The sequence below is a fragment of the Myxocyprinus asiaticus genome, chromosome 26, assembly GCF_019703515.2.
Source record: "Myxocyprinus asiaticus isolate MX2 ecotype Aquarium Trade chromosome 26, UBuf_Myxa_2, whole genome shotgun sequence".
Lineage (NCBI taxonomy): Eukaryota > Metazoa > Chordata > Actinopteri > Cypriniformes > Catostomidae > Myxocyprinus > Myxocyprinus asiaticus.
This window is the reverse complement of record NC_059369.1, coordinates 20,892,233-20,911,961: the sequence shown is the minus strand read 5'-3', so window position 1 is coordinate 20,911,961 and position 19,729 is coordinate 20,892,233. Positions and strand designations below refer to the sequence as shown.

Sequence of the window (19,729 nt, the reverse complement as noted above, 5' to 3'; positions counted from 1 at the left end):
AGTAGAATAAATGCTGTCAGTTTACTTACATATGAACTTAATTTTAGTTTTTACATCACACTTTATTACATAAATTGACTTATCCTACCCAAGCCTCACATAAACAATCTTCACTCTAATAATTATATTATCAATTTATAATAATAATGATAATAATAATAACAATATTGATGTCATAAATTGCTGTAAATATTATTTAGTCACAATTCTTTCCACCACTCTTTTTTTTTCTATCTAAGTATATTTGACCCTTATACAGTTCCACCTTTCGTGAAAATAATAAACTTTTAATTTTTTTAATTTAAAGCCATGGCTCATGTTTCCGCTAATCTACACTGTTTCAGTCCAATTATTTCATTTTTTTTTATCAAATCAAATTATGTCTGTAATTTTTAATTAGGTGTGCAGATTCCTTTTTGTTTCTTATATATTAATTACTATTTACTCTTTGTATTTTATTTATTTATTTATTTATTTGGCGCAGCACAAATTTATTTCTGTTTTTGTGTTATCAGGGTGGCTATCATTGTTGAGGGGCTTTACAGTGAATCTACTGGATGTGGTCATTCTGCATACAGTCAACATGAACAGTCTAGGCTTGTTTTGGTACTGACTCCTAGAATGACTACAAAATCTAATCTGAGGTGACAACGTCCTAAAATGTTTTTCAATATAAGCATGATCAGCATCCAAAAGGCAAAATATTACAAACCATGGACTTTCTCCTGCAAATGTTTTCCTGTAAAAACTGGATAACCTTCTATAAATGCAGCGTACACTATAGAGTAAACATGCATTTTGGGAACAGGTGTTTTACTGATGGCTGTTAATTTCATGTAGGCCATGTTTATTGTTTTATTAAAGTATTTCATTATTTATTGTCAGTATTAGTGCATCACTTTTTTCGCTTTAATTCTTGATTTTATTCATTCATCATGACAGGATGAACACTGTTCCTCCACCATCAAGAATAGCTAGATCAAACATTCAGATAAAGCAACCACAAGAGTTTGCTATGAACCTTCTATGACTATGAATGTTGACAAAATCATGTGGACACAACACTAAGTGTAGAGCACCATTTTTGCTGATATTTGCGGTTGCTCCACCACAACCTGTTTACTTGCTGCTGTATTGGACATGGTCGATTTACTTGACTCATATTCAATTTTTGTGGTCTGAGAGGAATGTCACTATTAAGTCATCTCATTATAACCATGCCGGCCTCTTTTGTGAGTGATTTTATTTGTCACTAGATGGAAGTAGTGAGTTTTTTTAGAAAGGTCACAGACCCAGCACTTTTATACCACAGAAGAGTTACCGTGGCACTATTCTCTCGCCATTGTTTGGTAATCATTACACTTTGACTAATAGCTGTAATTATATGACTTCTGCATTTCAGAAAAACACCACCTACCAGTTTCCATGACAATTTACACATAAACACATACACAGACATTTCAATGTTGAAATGAATAAATAATAAAACATAATAAAAAAATCAAATAAATTAATGTAATTAAATATATTTATTTAAATAAATATAAATATTTTTTAATTAATAACACTCTAGAGTAGAGTAACTTTTATTTATCCTGGTTAATAAGGGTGTAAAATTGATACATTACAATTTGCACATACAATGTGCAGAAATATATACAGTAGGCTATACAAGATGAAACACTACATTTACTAATTATATAACTACTAACGTAATTTACTTGTATTATTATTATTATTATTATTAACAATAATAATCATTATTAATAACAATAATAATAATTATTATTATCACTATTATGTTATTATTATTATTATTATTATTATTATTAAAACTGCATAAATATTTATATTATATTCAATTGAGACCTTATAGAATTTCCCGTTTATGCCCATCACAGAGAAAATTATTGGACATGCAAACCAGGTATAAATTTCATGCCTTGCATAATTGGAAATGTGACGTCAGGAGGGATCTCGGAGCTTGTTGAGAGCGCGGGCGCAATGAGGAGCGTGCGGCATGGCATCATACGCAAGGGGCGTGACGGAGGCGTGTCATAACATATCAGCGCCGCTGTTTCATGTGTCGATCGAGCTCTGTTGATAACTGCCGTGTGTCTCTGTGCTTCAACGGAGTAGACTTAAACAAATCATTAAAAGCTAAATATTTCGTTTTCTTCAACAGCATATGCGCTGTCAGGTTTAGGCCGACAGTGTTTATGAGACACGTGCACATTGTGGCAAACGGAGAGGATAGATCGCTCATCTGGGAAGACAACGAAAAGTACTTAAAAGGCTCACTCGGCCACGGGTAGCTCAACCCTGAACATCAAAGTACAGGTCATGCGGGTGTGTTCGGACAGGAAGAGAACTGTGATCCAGTGCTGCTGCTAGTCGCCCCGGTGGACTGATCGCTTTTGCCGCGAGCTGAGCAGGAACGACGGAATAATTATGTCCCGAAGAAAACAGAGCAAACCCCGCCAGATCAAGCGTAAGTGTTTAAAGTTTCACTGGTCACAGTGCTGTTGTAATGAATGGTGACACCTTGTAAAAAGTTCGTGACATTATTCATAAGACAGGATATAAGTGTCGTTTAAACGCAGTGTAATTATGCCATTGAACGATTTCGTAGAAATGACGCGTTGTGTGAGTGCGCACAGTTAAAACAATCCTTGCATTTTATCCGTTTTTTTATTTTGTATTATTAATATTATCATTAGGCAGTTCCGAGTAGAAGATTAAGTATGGTTATACTTTTTTACATTTTGTTACAGTTGCCATAGTAACAAGTAGCTTTTAGAACGCGCAGTTAATTTAAACAGTTACAATGTAATGGCACGCGAGACACATTTAAGCACCACTGTCTCAAACTTGCGCGCTTCCTTTTTCTAATTCAATGGCGATAGTTGTGTATGATAAACGAGCTGTTCAAACTGCTTTTATTGAGTTTTTCTTTTTATTTGTAAAAAAGTGTTTTCGCCTGCTCCATAAGCTAACTGAGGTGTAACCGTGGCTTCCTGTTTAATACTGTTGTGGAAACGTCACTGTTCTCTGAAAAGACGATATGAGTTCAGATAAACAGCGATCCGATCCCAGTCGAGATAAGGATTAAAATTGGATCTTTTATTTGTTTTCTGTCAGTGGCTGCACCGAGGCTGGTGTTGCATTTTCCTCCGGCTTTTCAGTTCTCTTTCCAGAGATGGAGCGTCAGATAGCGCGCCCAGCTGATCTCTCCGAAAGATAGTGGATTACAATTGGATCTTTATAATCTCTAGAATGTTCAGGCACCTCTCAAAGCAGACCTTATGCATCCATATATTAGTTTGACTTAAAAATGACATTTCTACTGACTACATGCACGCCCTACTAGACGTTTTAACATTCTGTTGTAGTTCAAATTAATTAAAATACAAAACATTTACCCCCCATCTCTCTCTCTCTCTCTCTCTCTCTCTCTCTCTCTCTCTCTCTCTCTCTCTCAAAAGAACCAACAGTGCTGAAAAGTCGTTTTGCTCTGGTGCCAGGCGCTGTTTCAGTTCTTCATCCAGAAGAGATGCTTTGAGCCGATAAGCGCAGTAGCAATATCTTGGAGGTTGAGTTTGAAAGGGCTGCTCAAAAAAATAAATATTAATGCGTTTCGAAGGCAGAAAGCGACTCTTGAATAGAAAGGAGAAATGATAAGGCAGTATTAGCATATACCACTGAGTGTAAAAGGGCCCTATCAAGGTTTTAAGTGACTGCAGAGTTATATGAGCACATTGGGCAGTAATGCCCGAGATCTGATGACCCATGAAGTCGTCTTCTTAATTGAGATATTTAAGGCTTATCTGTTATCAATCTCTTGTTTCTGTAGCGCTCCTCATTTTCTCACCCAGTGTCAGCTGTTGATGGGAGAACCAGCATTACTACTTCAGGCCCACGTGTTGTCAAATCATCCGGACACACTGCATTCATAGCTGATGTTTTGAACAGTCCAGAATAAACATTTCTTATCTTTCCTTAAAATTTTGAACCCTGTGAAGATGTCATATCTGGTGGCTTTTGAAGCACACGTTGTTACAACTTCAGAGTTTCATACAATACGTCACCTGGCATTGATGCCCCATTAGACTAATGAAGATGGTGGAAAAGAATCTTAGATTCAGCACTAGTTAAAGCCTCTGCTTACACCAACATGTAAAACAGTGGAGGTCCCTAGAGGTGCTCTCAGATGTTTGCGTAGGAATGTTAACTCACTCTCTTATCTCTTGCATATGTAAACGTCCAGACAACTGTGTATAATATGGGTGTGCTTGTATTGTTTTGCTACACTCTTACTGGAAGGATTACAGTCCTGGCCCCTCTAAAAGAAGGATCCGGTATCATGGAAGTCTGTGTTGGGAGGAAATATTTTTTTTGTCTTTTGTGCGTCACTCTCCCAATGGTGAAGATCTCTCTGATAGATTATCCATCCCTCCCTGATGTAGAGATTAGCTCATGGCCTAGTGAGGCCACATCCCAGAGCTTAAATTTTGGCGGTTGAGATGGGAGACAAGATAGGTGAGAGGTAGTGATCGCTCTGCAGATAGTGCCAGCATTAGGGGTGGGGTTTGGGGGGAGAGATTGGGATTATAATTACATTTGGCAGAAGCATTCCCATCTTTGTCATGTTTGTGTCATTGTTGTTTGGGACTGGCTGGGTGTATCTCTAGATAAGTTTAAAAGAGAGAGAGAGAAAAGCAGATAAGGGATAGCAGGGCTGATAAGGGCTAGGGAAGAGAGGCAAAGGAATACAGAAATGGTAGATGGATGTATTCTGCGTTTTAAAAGCAGCAGCCTCAGTGAGATAGTGGAGGCTGATAAGGCAGCCGTTGAGATGATTGGTAGATAACAAGAGAAGAGATCTCCGAGATAACGGTAGCTCTGCTGCGAGTGACATCATTCAAACTACTCAGAGGTCAGCGTGAATTATTCACGAGGTCCCAAAATTTGGCGAAAGCAGCCCTTGGATGTTTGAGAAGCAGGGGCCACTGCGCTCCAGACAATGCACTTGTTTGAGTTACCACCTCCTGTACCTTGGGGCTGCACTTTTGAAAGTGTGGATAACTGATGGGATCTCTTCCTGTTTTTGTTGAAACTGTTCTCAGAGGTTTGCTGCTGTCAGGTTCAGCTTCTCAGGGTCATTTGACCTGAGGGATAGTTTAATACTCAGCCAAAAGTATTGCACAGAATGAAAAGAATTAGAGATCACAGGCTTGCTCACACATATTTTCACACGTTTGCACAAACACACTCACACCATTGCGTCTTGGTGGTTTTCGCTTGTGTGTTTTTCCTCTTTGTTCTGCATTTAGCTCGATGTGAACTTCTGATAAAGCCTGGGGCCTGATCTCCGGTACAGATAGAGATTGCCAAGTGTGATAAGAGTTGTTATCAGTACAGAGCAGGCAGGAGCTGAGGCTTTGCTGCAATAACAAAGCTACACGAAAGAACAGCAGGGCCCTGGACCCTGGCAATCAGTTCCAGCCCTAATGTGATTAATGTTGTTGTATAATTAGATGATAGGTGTGAATGCATTTTTTTCCTCTTATTCCCCCCGGCTCCCTTTTCCCACCCTTGTTTTTCTTCTAACAACCATTGTAGTTGATTAATTTAATTAAAACTAATTCCTCATATTACTCACTGTAGATCTTGCGTTAGATAGCTTTGAGATGCAAGGTTTTTTTGTTCCTTGATGATAATCTGTGGAGTGCATTTTGGTAAAAAACAGTGGAAATAAAGCATTCAGCTCTTTGCCTTTCGAAAGGAAACAAGAATGTCACGTCAGCAGTATGGCTGAAATGTTGATTTGCAGTGAGATATTAGATACTGAGTGATAGTGCGTGCACTGAACACTGTGAGAAAATTATTACGTTTTTTTTATAACCTATTGCAAAGCCAAGGACGGCTTTTGTAAATTTGATAAAAAATGAGAATTTTTCTAGGATCTGATCATTTTTAAAGGAAGGTTGTTAAGGCCTTCAAAATAGAGTCTTTCCTAATTTTAATAATTATTTAATTATGATTTATAATTGTGCTTATACATAAGAATAAAAAATGAGAAGTCAAAATTTTAAATAATTTTTGCAGAATTTGACAGGTAGTCATCCACCATCTCTGAGATTTTTATATTGTTGTATAAGAGGTGATGAGGTGTAAGTTTTTATCTGACCTACACTGTTTGTGAAAGCATTGAATAGACAAGTGTATGATGATCTGATATTATTAAACAAGAACTTGTAATTAATATGTTGTGGTTAATAACTCTCAATAACTCAACAGGATAGACTCTGCTCTGATGGCACTGTATGGTTTATGTATAGCCAACAGACATCTCATAATCTGTTGATGTAAGGATTTTTATATCTTTTTGTTTTGTTGCTTTCTGCAGTCAATCTCTGACAATCAATTTGCTGAAACAAGTTTTAGTTTTATTCTAAAATTTAAAACCTGTTTAGGTGTACACCTTGTCCAGTTATTTCTTTCTTATTAAAAGTTGAAGTGCTGGTTGAAGGGCCGATTGGTTGTTCAGTCAGAAAGCTCTCCAGATTGGATGAGACAGCTTGGGCTGTGTGAGCTGGAAATGATGTCATAAAGCTGTAACGGTGGATTAGAATTACTGTGTAGGAAGAGCCTGCTTGTTGCTAGGGTTAACGGAAAAACTTTTAGCTGTTTTGATGAATTATTGCTCTTTCCTAATGTTTGCGCAAAGGGAAGTCAGAGTGACTAATGATGACTGAACCCTCATTGACCCATTAGCACTTCTAAATCCTCACTTCCTTTGTTATGTAGGGCCATAAAAAGCTTGAGTGACAAACAGACTACATTAATAAAGTTTTATCTAAGATGAATATGAAAAGCAGAGACAAATATATTCAGTGTAGAAATTGCTTTTTGCTTTTTAAAAATGTACTTATAGCGGGGGGTGATTAAACCACATCATAAACCCCTATTTTAATTTGTAAACAAAAGTATAACTAGATGTTTATATTTTCTATAGAACATGTGAGTGATGTTGTGGGTGGTTGCCAGGGCGTTGCTATGATGTTAAGGTGTTCTGATTAGATTTTACAATGTTGCTTTGTGATTGCTAACTTGCTAGGGTATTCTGGTTATTTGCTAGGGAGTTGCTAAGTGGTTGCTAGGTTATTCGGGATGGCCCTAGATATGGCTTGGGTCCCAACTTTAATGCAAGTCTATGGGATTTGTTTTACCCCATTCATCATCTGCCAGGCAAATTTAATTTGATTAGTTTTGTTAAAATCACACTAGTTTGAGCTCAGCCAACAAATTCAGCCAAAATTCTTTTGAGTCAGATTAAAAGGTGATGCCACTGATCAAGGAGTAAATCATCATGATCTTTTGTCATCGCAGTTCTGCATCGCTTGTGCAACTATCAAGCAAACCACAATTTATTTTAAAGTTCATCTGTTGTGTGTATGTAAATCACTTTTGAGTATGATTTCACCTTGAACTGCTGTCTGGGTTTATCTGTTCCAAACGTCTGTATGTTCAAATCTCACATCACTTCCACAGAAGTTGTGAGACACTCTTTCACCCCTACCAACCACATCCCTGCCAATTGTTGACTGGCAGACACTCTTAAATGCAGCTGTATGTGATTGTACAGTAGTGGATGAGAATAAAATATTAACATGTTATTAAGGATCCTGTAGCCTCTGGCCCAATGCAATTAAAAACAAGATGGGAACAAGGCAGTAATCTTTTAATGCACTGTTATCACAGTATCTTATGGAGAGGACTTATTCTTATGTGCTGATTGGAACGAAGGTGAGATTTGCCATTGCAGGAGGGAGATTTTTTTCCCCCCTTGAAAGCTGTTGTAATAGTTTTCTGTGCTTTTGAGTTAATGAGTTGCTTCTTAAGGGGAATAGAGATATGATAATTTGTCTGATGTGAAGGAGCCATATTTGATGTGTTTAATATGTTCCTTTCTTGTTTTAGGCTTTTAGCCAAAACATTTTGTTAGACCAAGTTGAGATAGTAAAGGAAATCGAGGATAGAGAATGGGATGAGAACATGACCCAGGACAGACTCAAACCCCGGGTCTCCCACATGACCGCTCGGTATGTCAGAGCATCTGCACTGACTATAAGGCCACAGCTCAGACTCTATTCTTTTCTTAAAAAGGATCTTGAGGGAAATATCTCAAGGGGGATTTTATGCAAACAGTTGAACTGGGTGCACTTGTCTTATCCATAAGGCCATAGATAAAATCTTTAGGACACTTTGCAATGGCATTAAGGTAAGTTTCTTTCACAGAGTGTAAAATATAACTAACTGCACAAACAGCCTTCACTGGCTTATAGGGTAATGGTTCACTCATCTCACGATTCGGTTCAGTTCACGATACTGAACTCACGGTTCGGTTCAGTTTACGATTCTTTAAACTAAGCCTGAATCAACAAAAGTTAAGATTGAAAGTTTTATTATTATTACCTTACAGACATATTTAAAATTTAGCACTTTTTTTTTTTTTCCACCTTTTTTACCCAATTTGGAATGCCCAGTACCCAAAGCTTTTTTTATTTTTAAAGTCCTCGTGGTCGCGTAGTGATTCGCCTCAATCCGGGTGGCAGAGGACGTATCCCAGCTGCCTCCGCATCTGAGACCGTCAACCTGCGTATCTTATCACGTGACTTGTTGAGCGTGTCGCCACGGAGACATAGTGCGTGTGGAGGCTATACGCCATCCACCGCGGCATCAACGCTCAACTCACTACGCACCCCACCAAGAACGAACCACGTTATAGCGACCATGAGGAGTTTACCCCATGTGACTCTACCCTCCTTAGCAACCGGGCCAATTTGGTTGCTTAGGAGACCTGGCTGGAGTCACTTAGCACGCCCTGGGATGTGAATTCCAGGGGTGGTAGCCAGCGTCTTTTACTACTGAGCTACCCAGGCCCCCCAAAATTTAGCACTGTTATTAAAAGTGCTAAATGATCCATTAGAGATGTACTGGGATTAACAATCAGACCAGGACAGGGCAATGGTGATGGTGAAACCAAATGGAAATATTAGCTAATAATTCTGCTTACTGAAAATACATAATTATGTTAGATACATATGCTGCTTACTAGAGGTTGACCGATATATCGGATTTGCTGATTAATATGCACTGATAACAGATTTCTGGAACTATAGGTTATCGGCAAAAATCCACACCAATAGTTATTCCCCGTTGTGTCTGGTGCTGGAGCGCCTAGGAAGGGTCTGCTGTCATTATACAGTATGAGAGTGGCCTCTAGAGGTGAAATTAAAACTATCACTTCACTGATGCCTTGTGGTGTTTGTTTTTACACGTGAGACTACACTCTGCAAGGAGTGGAACACTTCAGATGCGGATTTAAAACATCAACAATGAAAAGTTGTGTGTGTGTGTGTATATATATATATATATATATATATATATATATATATATATATATATATATTAGTACAATACAGTACATGTTGTCATATCATTATAAAGTAATTAATTTGTTGACTAGATGCTGCAACAGTAGAGAACAGCAGTATGTTTGCCGACAAGGCTGAGAGGATGCTAACATTAAAGCTAACCTCAAGCGGTTAGAACAATGTGACAAAAATACACGCAAGTCCTACTCAAATGTTTAAATGTCACGATTGTTACCATCTATTACCATCTATTTGCGTTAGTCTATATCCAGCTGGTCACATTTATGCATTCGTTAGCCAGCTAAGTTGCATATTTAAAGCTAGTGACATGGGAAAGCAAATTAATATCTTCATGCAGATGAGAGAAACGTATAAACAAATCAGAAATGCATCTGATTTCCATTAAAAAAAAATTTATCCTCACTGTAATACGATGACTTCAGATCGATCACATTCTTGCGCTAAAAAAGGCTAGACACAGCTCAACAAATACAGTTTAACAGAAAGCAGTTGTCTCAAGATGCTTTTAAAAAAAAAATTTGTAATTAGACACAGCATCTAAAAAAACAGCGCTCCTGCACGAGACACTGAATAAACAAAAACAAAGGGAAGCAAAGACATTCGTCTAGTGCACGTTTACATAGAAAAACAAATGGATGATTGCAAAAGTGTTCGGTGTGAACAGCCCCTTACAGTTGGTGGAGGTCTTTGGCTGTTGCGTCTTGCTCTCTTATAAGCGTTTCTCAGATTAAGCAATGAGTTGTTTAAATGCTTTGTTAGGAAATATGTTCAACTTGGAAATGTGTGTCTCGAGATCCTCTCGTTCGGTTCCAGTCTGTTGTGTTCCATCTGTTTGAACAGCCCCTGGCCTGGGCTCATAGTCTGAGCTGCTTCACCACCGAGTTCAGCCGAATGCCACTGCAATCTGTAAATATTGCTACTCTACATACAACAGTACTGAATAAAAAACAATGTGGTATTTCGCTGTTATTATGAAGCTTGAGTCTTGAGTAGTAGCAAGTGTAACACAATTTGAACTGTCTAATGAAGTGTTTTCCCCCCTCATTTGACTTTTGACTTAATATTTGAGAATATGGACCAACTAAAACTTTATTTATTTTATGCACAATAGTTGAAAATGGAATGCTCTGAGTTGCGTGGCGCCATGTTGGGGTCAGACGTGTGAATGGCGAACTTTGAGTACTTTGCTAGTTTTTAATTATTTTTGTGTCTTAAACCGGTGAGATTCTATACATCCTGCTACATAACGTTCTAAGAAGTCAACATGTCAAAGAATTCAAAATCTTTGGGCTCTGGAGATATTAAAAGACACTTATGTGCTCAAGCTGATACCCTGGACAGGGCCGCAGACCAGGGACTCAGTTTGGACGGTGCGGTGAGAAAAATTCAGTGGCAACTGGTGAGCATGTCTGTGATGCTGGTGAAGGTTGTAGCGGACCTGGAGGATCTAGCTACAATACGTTGATCGATTACGGCCATGGAAGCGAAATTCTCTGAGTTGGTTACAAGAATCAGGGATATCGAGAGACTAATCGATTATCTGGAGTCATCGGAGAGGGATTTAGCTGCTAATACGCTAGTGACTAAGACAAACTTGGGGCACGTCTGGGAAAAGTTGGAAGACCTTGAGAATCGCAATCGGCGAAACAACGTCTGAATTGTTGGAATTCTTTAGTATGAGGAAGGCCGAGATATGGTGAAATTTCTAGAAGAGCTCTTGAGGAGTAAAGGAAGGCGTTCTTGGAAGAACCACAGCATTTTCTTGTTCCCAGACTTTGCAAATTCGACTAGAGAAAGGTGATCGATTCAAGGAATGCAAGAAACTCTTACATCAACGGAAGGTCGCTTTTGCACTGATGTTCCCAGCCAAATTGAGAATTGATACTAAGGATGGCCAGAAAATATTTACATGTCCACAGCAAGTGATGTCTTTCATAGAGACAATGGGGTGAGTAAGCCATTTGGTGATTTTTCATGTTGCTCCCAAGTGAACTTGACTCGTTGTACATACACTTGACTGTCTGAGGAAGCTGGGTGCCTTTTTGTTTCTTTTTGTGTTGGTTCCGCCTAGCGGCTGGAGTTTGTTTTGTGGAATAACACTCCTTCAAGAAACTTTTGCATTAATGGATCACTTTTGCACTGATGTTCAAGGCCAAATTGAGAATAGATACCAAGGATGGCCACAAAATATTTACATGCCAACAACAAGCGAGGTCTTTCATAAAATCAATGGACTGAGGAAGTCATGGTGTGTTTCTCACGTTGCTCCCAAGTGGGCCTGACTCACTGAACATTCACTTGACCGTCTGAGGAAACAGGGCGCCTGTTTTGTTTCTTTTTGTGCTGGTTCCGCCTAGCGGCTGGAGTCTGTTTTGTGGAATAACACTCCTTCGGGACAGTTGTGGATGAATCTACACGTGCCTTGTATTTATACCTCCTATTGGCTGGAGTTTGTTTTGTGGAGTATTTTTTGCAGGACATTGGAAGGATTAGGTCATCTGCTGCACTCACGAACAGCCGGCTCACTGAACATTCGTTTGACTGCCTGAGGAAACTGAATGTTTTTATATGATATTATTTTATTTCATTTTATTTTTATTTATTTATTTTTCTTCAGTTTTCTGAATGAATCAACAAGTTCTTTGTGTTTATTCTGCCTGTTGGTTGGAGTTTGTTTTACAGATTATTTTCTGTTATGTAATTCTGTCTCACAAAATTTGTATAGAATCAATGGACTTGAGTAATCCGATGGTAAAGTTGTCGCGGGGCCTCTCGTAAGCGTACATGGACTGTTTGAGTTTAGAGGGATGGATGCCGTTTAATAATAAACTTAAACAAAAACACACAAACATAAACACATGCAGGGCAGCTGCCCATAGTTATCTCTCTCTCAAGCTGCCCTCTCCGGTTGCCTTTATCCCTCGCTTGCCTCATCAGGCTGATTGGGGTCCGGGCGCACGTCATTCCGGCCCGGCCCCGCCCCGCCCTCCTCCGTGCTACAGCTCCCAAAGCAACATTGAGGCTTCACAGGATGTGTAAAAATCTTGGTCTTACAGATATTTGGAGACTTTTAAATGCATCTTGTAGAGTCTATACTTTTTTTTCATCAGTCCATAAGATTTATTCTAGAATAGATTTTTATTTTTTATGTCCCTCATTTCATCTGTTGTTGATTGCTCAGTTGGAAACATCTTAGTCTCAGACCACGCCCTGGTGAGTTTAGAGGTGATGCCATATACAGAGAAAAAGAAATCATATAGTTGGAGCTTTAATGTATCCCTTTTGCAAAATCCTGATTTCCAATAAATGTTAAAGGCCTAAATCAGTGTTTATATGGAGACCAACTGGTCCTCGGTATCCTCTGTGGGCGTGGCTTGGGAGGCACTTAAGGTGGTTCTTAGGGGTCAGATCATACAGTATGCCTTATTCATCAAAAAATCCAAAGCACGAGAACTCGTGGAGTTGGAAGGGAATATTAAAAGTGCCGAGGCAGAGCTGAAGCGCCGAATGTCATCTGATGGCCTTAGAGAATTGACCCGATTGAAATACAGATATAATACTATTTTGTCGCAGAAGGTGGAGTTTTGGTTATTCAAGGCAAGACAGTCATATTTTGAGTCGGAGGACACAGCAGGGAAGCTTTTGGCTAGATATATAAAGCAGAGGGAGTCTTTTCTACCATTCCCTCAGTGAAATCTGCTGGTGGTGAAATTTTTACCTTTGTTATTAATAATGCTTTTAAAGAATTCTATCTTGATCTTTATAGTTCCACGTCTTTGTCTACTGATGAAGATATTAGAAACTTTGTGGAACCATTAGATCTCCCTAAATTGACGACTGAGCTAAAAAAAATTATCTTGATTCTGAGATAAACTTGGAGGAGCTTGACGAGGTAATTAAGGCCTTACCTACAGGCAAGGCTCTGGGGCTAGATGGCTTTGCCGCTGAATTCTGTAGTTCTGTAGCATATTTCTTATGCTACAGAACTGGCTCCACTTTTGTTAGAAGTTTATACAGAATCATTAAAGAATGGAAAGCTTCTGCCGACCATGACGCAAGCCCGGATAAGTCTGATTATTAAAAAGGACAACGATCCAAGCGATGTGTAATGTAATTTCCCTGATCCAGCTAGACGTAAAAATATTGTCAAAAATTCTGGCTAACCGATTAAGAAAAGTTATAACATCTCTTATATATATATATAGATCAGGTGGGGTTTATTCGGGGTCGTAGCTCTTCTGACAACATTAGGCGTTTCATCAATATCATGTGGTAAATGGCGAATGATCAGACTCTGGTCACTGCCATCTCACTTGGCGCCGAAAAGGCATTTGATATGGTAGAATGGGATTATCTTTTTAAGATTTTGGAAATATACGGGTTTGGGAAAACTTTTATTGGATGGATTAAGTTACTTTTATAGACACCCGGTAGCGGCGGTACAAAATGGATTAATTTCAGATTATTTTACTCTGGATAGGAGCACCCGGCAGGGCTGTCCTCTTTCCCCATTATTGTTCTGTCTTGCCCTGGAACAATTAGCAGCCACGATAAGAAAGGAGGATGATTTTCCAGGGGTGATGGCGGGAGGTATGGCGCATAAGCTTTTGCTTTACGCAGATGATATTTTATTATTTGTCTCCGACCCTGCTAGATCTATGCTTTGCCTCCACAGAATTATTCATTCCTTTTCTAAGTTCTCAGGATACAGAGTCACTTGGTGTAAATCCGAAGCTTTGGCTCTGACAGCGTACTGCCCAGTAACATCTTTCCAGCCGGGCGCTTTCCAGTGGCCCAAACAGGGTATTAAGTATTTGGGCATTTTATTCCCAGCAAATTTGTCTGATTTAGTTAGTTAATTTTGACCCATTGATAAAAAGGTTTTCGAGTGATGTGGGCAGGTGGGCTTCATTACATTTATCTATGTTTGGGAAGGTTAATTTTATTAAAATGAATTGTATTCCAAAATGTGTCTACTTGTTACATCTCTCCCTGTAGATGTCACCCTCTCTTATTTCAAGCAATTTGATAGTATAGCGAGGTCCTTCATTTGGAATGGTAAACGTCCCAGATTACAATTTAATAAGTTACATAGGCCCATTGACAAAGGTGGGCTAGGCCTACGCAAGATTTTGTTTTATTATTATGTATTCGGTCTCAGACATTTGGCTCATTGGTTGCTTCCACCTGAGAGAGCCCCTTCCTGGTTTTGTATTGAATAGGAAGTTCTTGCCCCTATTTTGCCATTACAAAAGCCTTTCTATTAAACTAACCTGAGAAGTTAAGTCACACCCCTTTATCTCGCATTTGCATGCGGTATGGACAAAAGTGCCCAGAGTGTTTAATTCGGACATTTATTTAAATGTTGCCTCGAGCCTATGGCTGAACCCTAAATTATGTATTGAAAGGTCCCTTTTCTGCTGGTCAGAGTGGATTGTGAGGGGGGGTTACTACACTCGGTGACCTATATGAGAGTGGAGTATTGAGATCTTTTGAAAATTTGGTTCAACACTTTGAGATTCCCAGTTCTGTAGGTATTTACAGCTGTGCCACCTGCTCTGTGCTATTTTTGGGAGTAGCTCACACCCCCCTAAAATGGCTGATACTCTAGGAGAGGTGATTACTGCTTTTGGAAAAGGTTATGAGGCATCAGTGTATTACTCCCTGCTAATTCAGAGTCTGGGGGACGGAGCTTTAAATTCTATCAAGAGATTATGGGAGAAAGATTAAAACTTTGTATTGGAGGAGGAAGTGTGGGATAGGATTCTAAAAAATGTCAAGTCTGCATCTAGAGATGCAAGCATGCGCCTTATGCAATTCAAGATATTACATAAATTCTATTGGACCCCCTCTAGATTGTATAGGCTTGGTCTAAAATACACACCCACCTGCTGGCAATGCCAATCAGAAGATGGAGACACAATCCATGTTTTTTGGGGGTGTGTTGAGATCCAGGAATTTTGGTTGTATGTGTGATGTTTTGAGCACTCAAATTTTACTTTGTCCCAGACTCTGTATTTTGGGTGATGGGGTGGTCATAAATTTGGGGGATAATCATATAAAAAATTGGGTTCTGACCAGTCTCATGATTGGCAGGCAAATAATTTTAAGGGGATGGAAGTCGGATTGAGCACCCTCCTTTTTGGAGTGGTGTGTGGAAATGGTACCAAAGGGGTGTTCGTTGGGGATCAGGGTGGGGTTGGTGAATGGGGAGGGATATTAGTGGGGTTTGAATGTGAAATGTTGATTTGTTGTATGTGTTGGGTTTTTCTTTGTTGTGTATATAAGAATCAATAAAAAAATGTTGTTGCAATAAAATGGAATGCTCTTTTTTTTTTTTTTTTTTTAACAGCCAGGATAGGAATGTTCTATGCAATAATATAATGGTGCTGAATGGTTTATATATTTATTGCACCCTCTTGTGGCCTAAGGAAAAAACTTCAATTTAAAAATCAGCTGACTTTAAAATTTGAATATTAGTTAATATATATATTAATATTTTATGTTTATTTTATTTAAAAAAGAACAATACATTTTCATGGTTCAGTCAGTACTGTTTATTTTTGTAATAAAGTTAAAGCACTATTTTATTTTGAGTGTTATTTTTTAATTCAGTATCAATTTTAATACAATAAGTTGATTAGTCGATTATCGGCAGGTACTGCCCAACTTAGTTATCGGTATCTGTAAAATCCACTATCGGTCGACCTCTACTGCTTACACACTGTCACTGTTTACATTTAAAATATTTTAAATTAAAGCTGTATTTTTCTAAAATAATATTGTTTCTGATTACTTCTAAATATTATTTTCAGAAATACGTATTTAATGGAAGTGCATGCTTATCCAGTTAAATAATGTCCCTATTTAAAACCCTGCTGAAATGTACTGATGAAATCAAATCAGACATGACATCAGACATTTGACAGCATAGCATTATTATACATATTCAGCATAATATGTATATAGTAGATTAATATGGTACTATCATTAAACCTCTGTAAACTTTCATTTTCTCTTGCGCAGTCAGAGCAGGTCACTCTTGTGCATCAAATGGATATTCAGATCCCTCCTGCCTAAAAAGGCGCTTCTCTCCCACTCCCAGTATTACATTCGCTTACATGGTTTCACTTTCAGTTTTCATGGATTCAGCTAAAAATAGCATTTTAGAGATCCTTGTGTGCATGAAGCGATTTCCATGTGAATGCCCGTGCCATGTATGCTTAGGACATTGCACGTATTGGATACAGACGCTTGTAAAATGATTAAAAAAAAAGAAAAAAAAGTCCAGTCTCCACGATGCGTATAGTCACATTTTTTAACCACAATGTATTGTGCCACGATATACCGTTACATCCCAACTGGCTTACTTGTTATGGCTGTCAGGAGTTGCTTCACAGCAAAATCCTTAGCTGACTGTATCCAAGTGCACAAAGTCAGGTTATTTTTATTTCTTTAATGTTAGTGCTACATTTTCACTCATAGCAATATAAACTAGGGATGGGTCAGGAATCAGGATGGTCGACTTGTCCATCAGCTGACTAGTCAGGTAAAATATGTAGTTTTGGATGTAGTCATCCATACCATAAGCTTGCATTGTACCTATGACAATGTGAAAGATAATAAGACTAAAGAACACAATTAACTCTCTTTGAGTTAAGAGAGCTCAGTCTTGGGTGTTATATGGCAGACAGGAGGCTCTTGTGGGAAGGGAACACCGGGCATGTTTCATAAGGAGAGGCGGAAAGAGAGGAGATAAGAACAGAAGGGCAGCTGGGACAAAGGCCTTAGAAAGAGGAGAGGTTAGACCGCCTCCAGGGAGCCACCTCTGAACAGAGGTGGTCAAGACCAGAGTGGCTCTGCTCTCTGCTCTCTGCTCTCACACACTCCACTTGGCCGGCTCTAGAAAGACAAGGGAGACTGCTAGAAATCAACCCTTCCACCCTCTTTCTGAGAGATGTGTGTGTGTGGTGTAAATGAGCCTCGGGATTGGTTAGCATTTGTGTAAGCCATGCAAATCATTGATTGGTAGCTGACCTAATTGTCCTGCTTAATCTCATTCATAGGTATTTGTAGGGAAAGTGTAAATTGTTTCATGTTTGGATTGACATACAGTGCATTCAAGTTATACATTTGATCAATTTGTTTGTTCCCTGGGAATAGAACCCATGATCTTGGCATTGCTAGTACCATACTCTAACAGTTGAGCTTCAGGTACACCTAAAACTAACACCTAAGACTAAAACGCAAACTCATTTTGCATTTTCCACATTGGTGTAGGTAGCATGGAGTAGTGCTAGGCTATGAAACAATCTCTAAAATAATTTTCGATATTTAGCCTATGTTGTACATCTAGACGACCAGATGCGTGTTGCTAAAATATAAGCAGTTTTGCAAAGTTTATACAGACAAATAGCTTACTGAATCACAGTCATGAAATCAGCAGGTTAGGAAGTGTTAGCTGGCTAGCAGCTACCTAGACCTGCAGTCTTGTAAATCAGTAATGAAGCAAGGTAGCCACTAGCTATCCCACTAATATGATATCGTTGTGTACCGAACAAGGCAGGACTGACAATGTAATACAGCTATGGACTAAAAAAGAACAGCAACTCTGGCATCAGCGTCATTGCTGTTTATTTATGTGCTATTTAGTTAAACGTGTTTTCATAATCTATAGCGCTTCCACGTCTGCTAATTTTTAATCCTTCAGTGGATGTAATGACTTTTAAGCTACAGCAGTTACATCCGACCTGGTCTCATAAACATTATGTTACCATGGCAACTTTTTTGCAAAATGAAATTGCGTGCATTATTACACATTTGGTTGCAGTTTCCCAGTGAAATGTCCAGCGGGGGGCGAAAAGTGAGTGAATCAGATGAGGTTTTTAAGGTGAATATTAGATGGAGGTTTTAATGAGTAAAACGTATCTCCCTAACCTAAACCTAACCAATAGTGATCTAAAATCAAATGAGAGGTTGACACAAAACAGACATCCTTACCCTTAACTAATGCTTAAACTTAACCAAAATTGTCCAACAACAATGAGAAACAAAATGAGAAATGAAAAGCACATATTCATTGACATCTCGTGTCGCTTCTATGACACTCTCATCTAACGTGTCAGCTTGCTTGCTTGACTGGCCTTGAACTGCGTTCTTCAGAGTCCAAAGTCTAACACTCCATGAGGTGAGCTACCACGGAAGCTAATCACATTGGAATAAATGTGTAAATGTGGTGAGTCTGAAATACAAGCGTTAAAATGTATTGTTTTTCAAATGATGCGTTATAGTAAAAGTGCTTTGATATCATAACATAGCAGTGTGTGAGTATTAGAGTGAAAAATAATTGTTTGTAAAGTCACAATAAGCCATTATACTCGTGATTTGTGTGAAAGTGATGAAAGCTTACAATTGTCGTTGGGCCTCTAGTGTTAATTTCACCAGCAAACTGCAATGAACTGTAGAATTTGGCATAAAGGTCAGTTTGCAAAAATGTAGTTATAGTAACTTTCATTCTATGAGACTAGGTTGATTATGTACAGGTTACATAGCTGACACATTTTGGGCCAAAACCAGGAATAAGAACATTGTTGGAGACGTAAAAATTAATGACCATGAGCAGAGACATAAATCTGCTGAAGGTGAAGAAATTGTTGTGAAAACAGGTCACACACCTTATGTAGGATTAAATCCTACACCGAGTGTACTTCTTGAACTTCAAATTAAAAGGTAGCTTACCCTGTGGAGTTTACTTATAAAGAAACAAGTTGTTTACATTCATTCTTGTGGTCTAACAAACATGTGGAATGCATTTCCTTTCCCATTAATTTTATGAAATGTACTGTATTTTGTATATATATATATATATATATATATATATATATATATATATATATATATATATATATATATATATATATATATATATCTGTATATTGTGATAATATTTTTGGCCATATTGCCCAGCCCTAGCGTGGAGAGACTAAAATAATGTCATGCCTTTTCCAGAAAAGCATACGGTCACACACCTACAAGAAGGTCATGAGGATTGTCTTTATATATCTGCTGAATTGAAATGGGTAAATGAGGACATTGCTGTGTTGTTTAGGAATGTATTGTTTGGCCTAAGCTTGCCATCCATTTTATTCCATGTGTAATCTTTGTGTTGCTCTAATTCCAGTGCATAGTATCAGTCTCTTAACAGTATCTTGAATTAAATCTTGCCTATCAAAGGTCATCATCCATAGGTTGTTATCTTCTTAGAAAAT

The 19,729-nt window shown here is 38.4% G+C and overlaps 1 protein-coding gene across 2 annotated transcripts in view; it reads left to right on the top strand.

Moving 5' to 3' along the window:
* Window positions 1-2,080: 2,080 nt before the first annotated feature.
* The window catches only part of LOC127417387 (zinc finger protein ZFPM1-like), a 127,606-nt gene continuing 109,957 nt past the window's right edge, over window positions 2,081-19,729 (top strand). For both annotated transcript variants that reach the window (XM_051657395.1, XM_051657398.1), the window contains exon 1: window positions 2,081-2,491. In XM_051657395.1, the coding sequence (XP_051513355.1) occupies window positions 2,452-2,491 (40 nt within the window). In that variant the 5' untranslated portion in view covers window positions 2,081-2,451. The remainder of the gene's footprint in view (window positions 2,492-19,729) is intronic.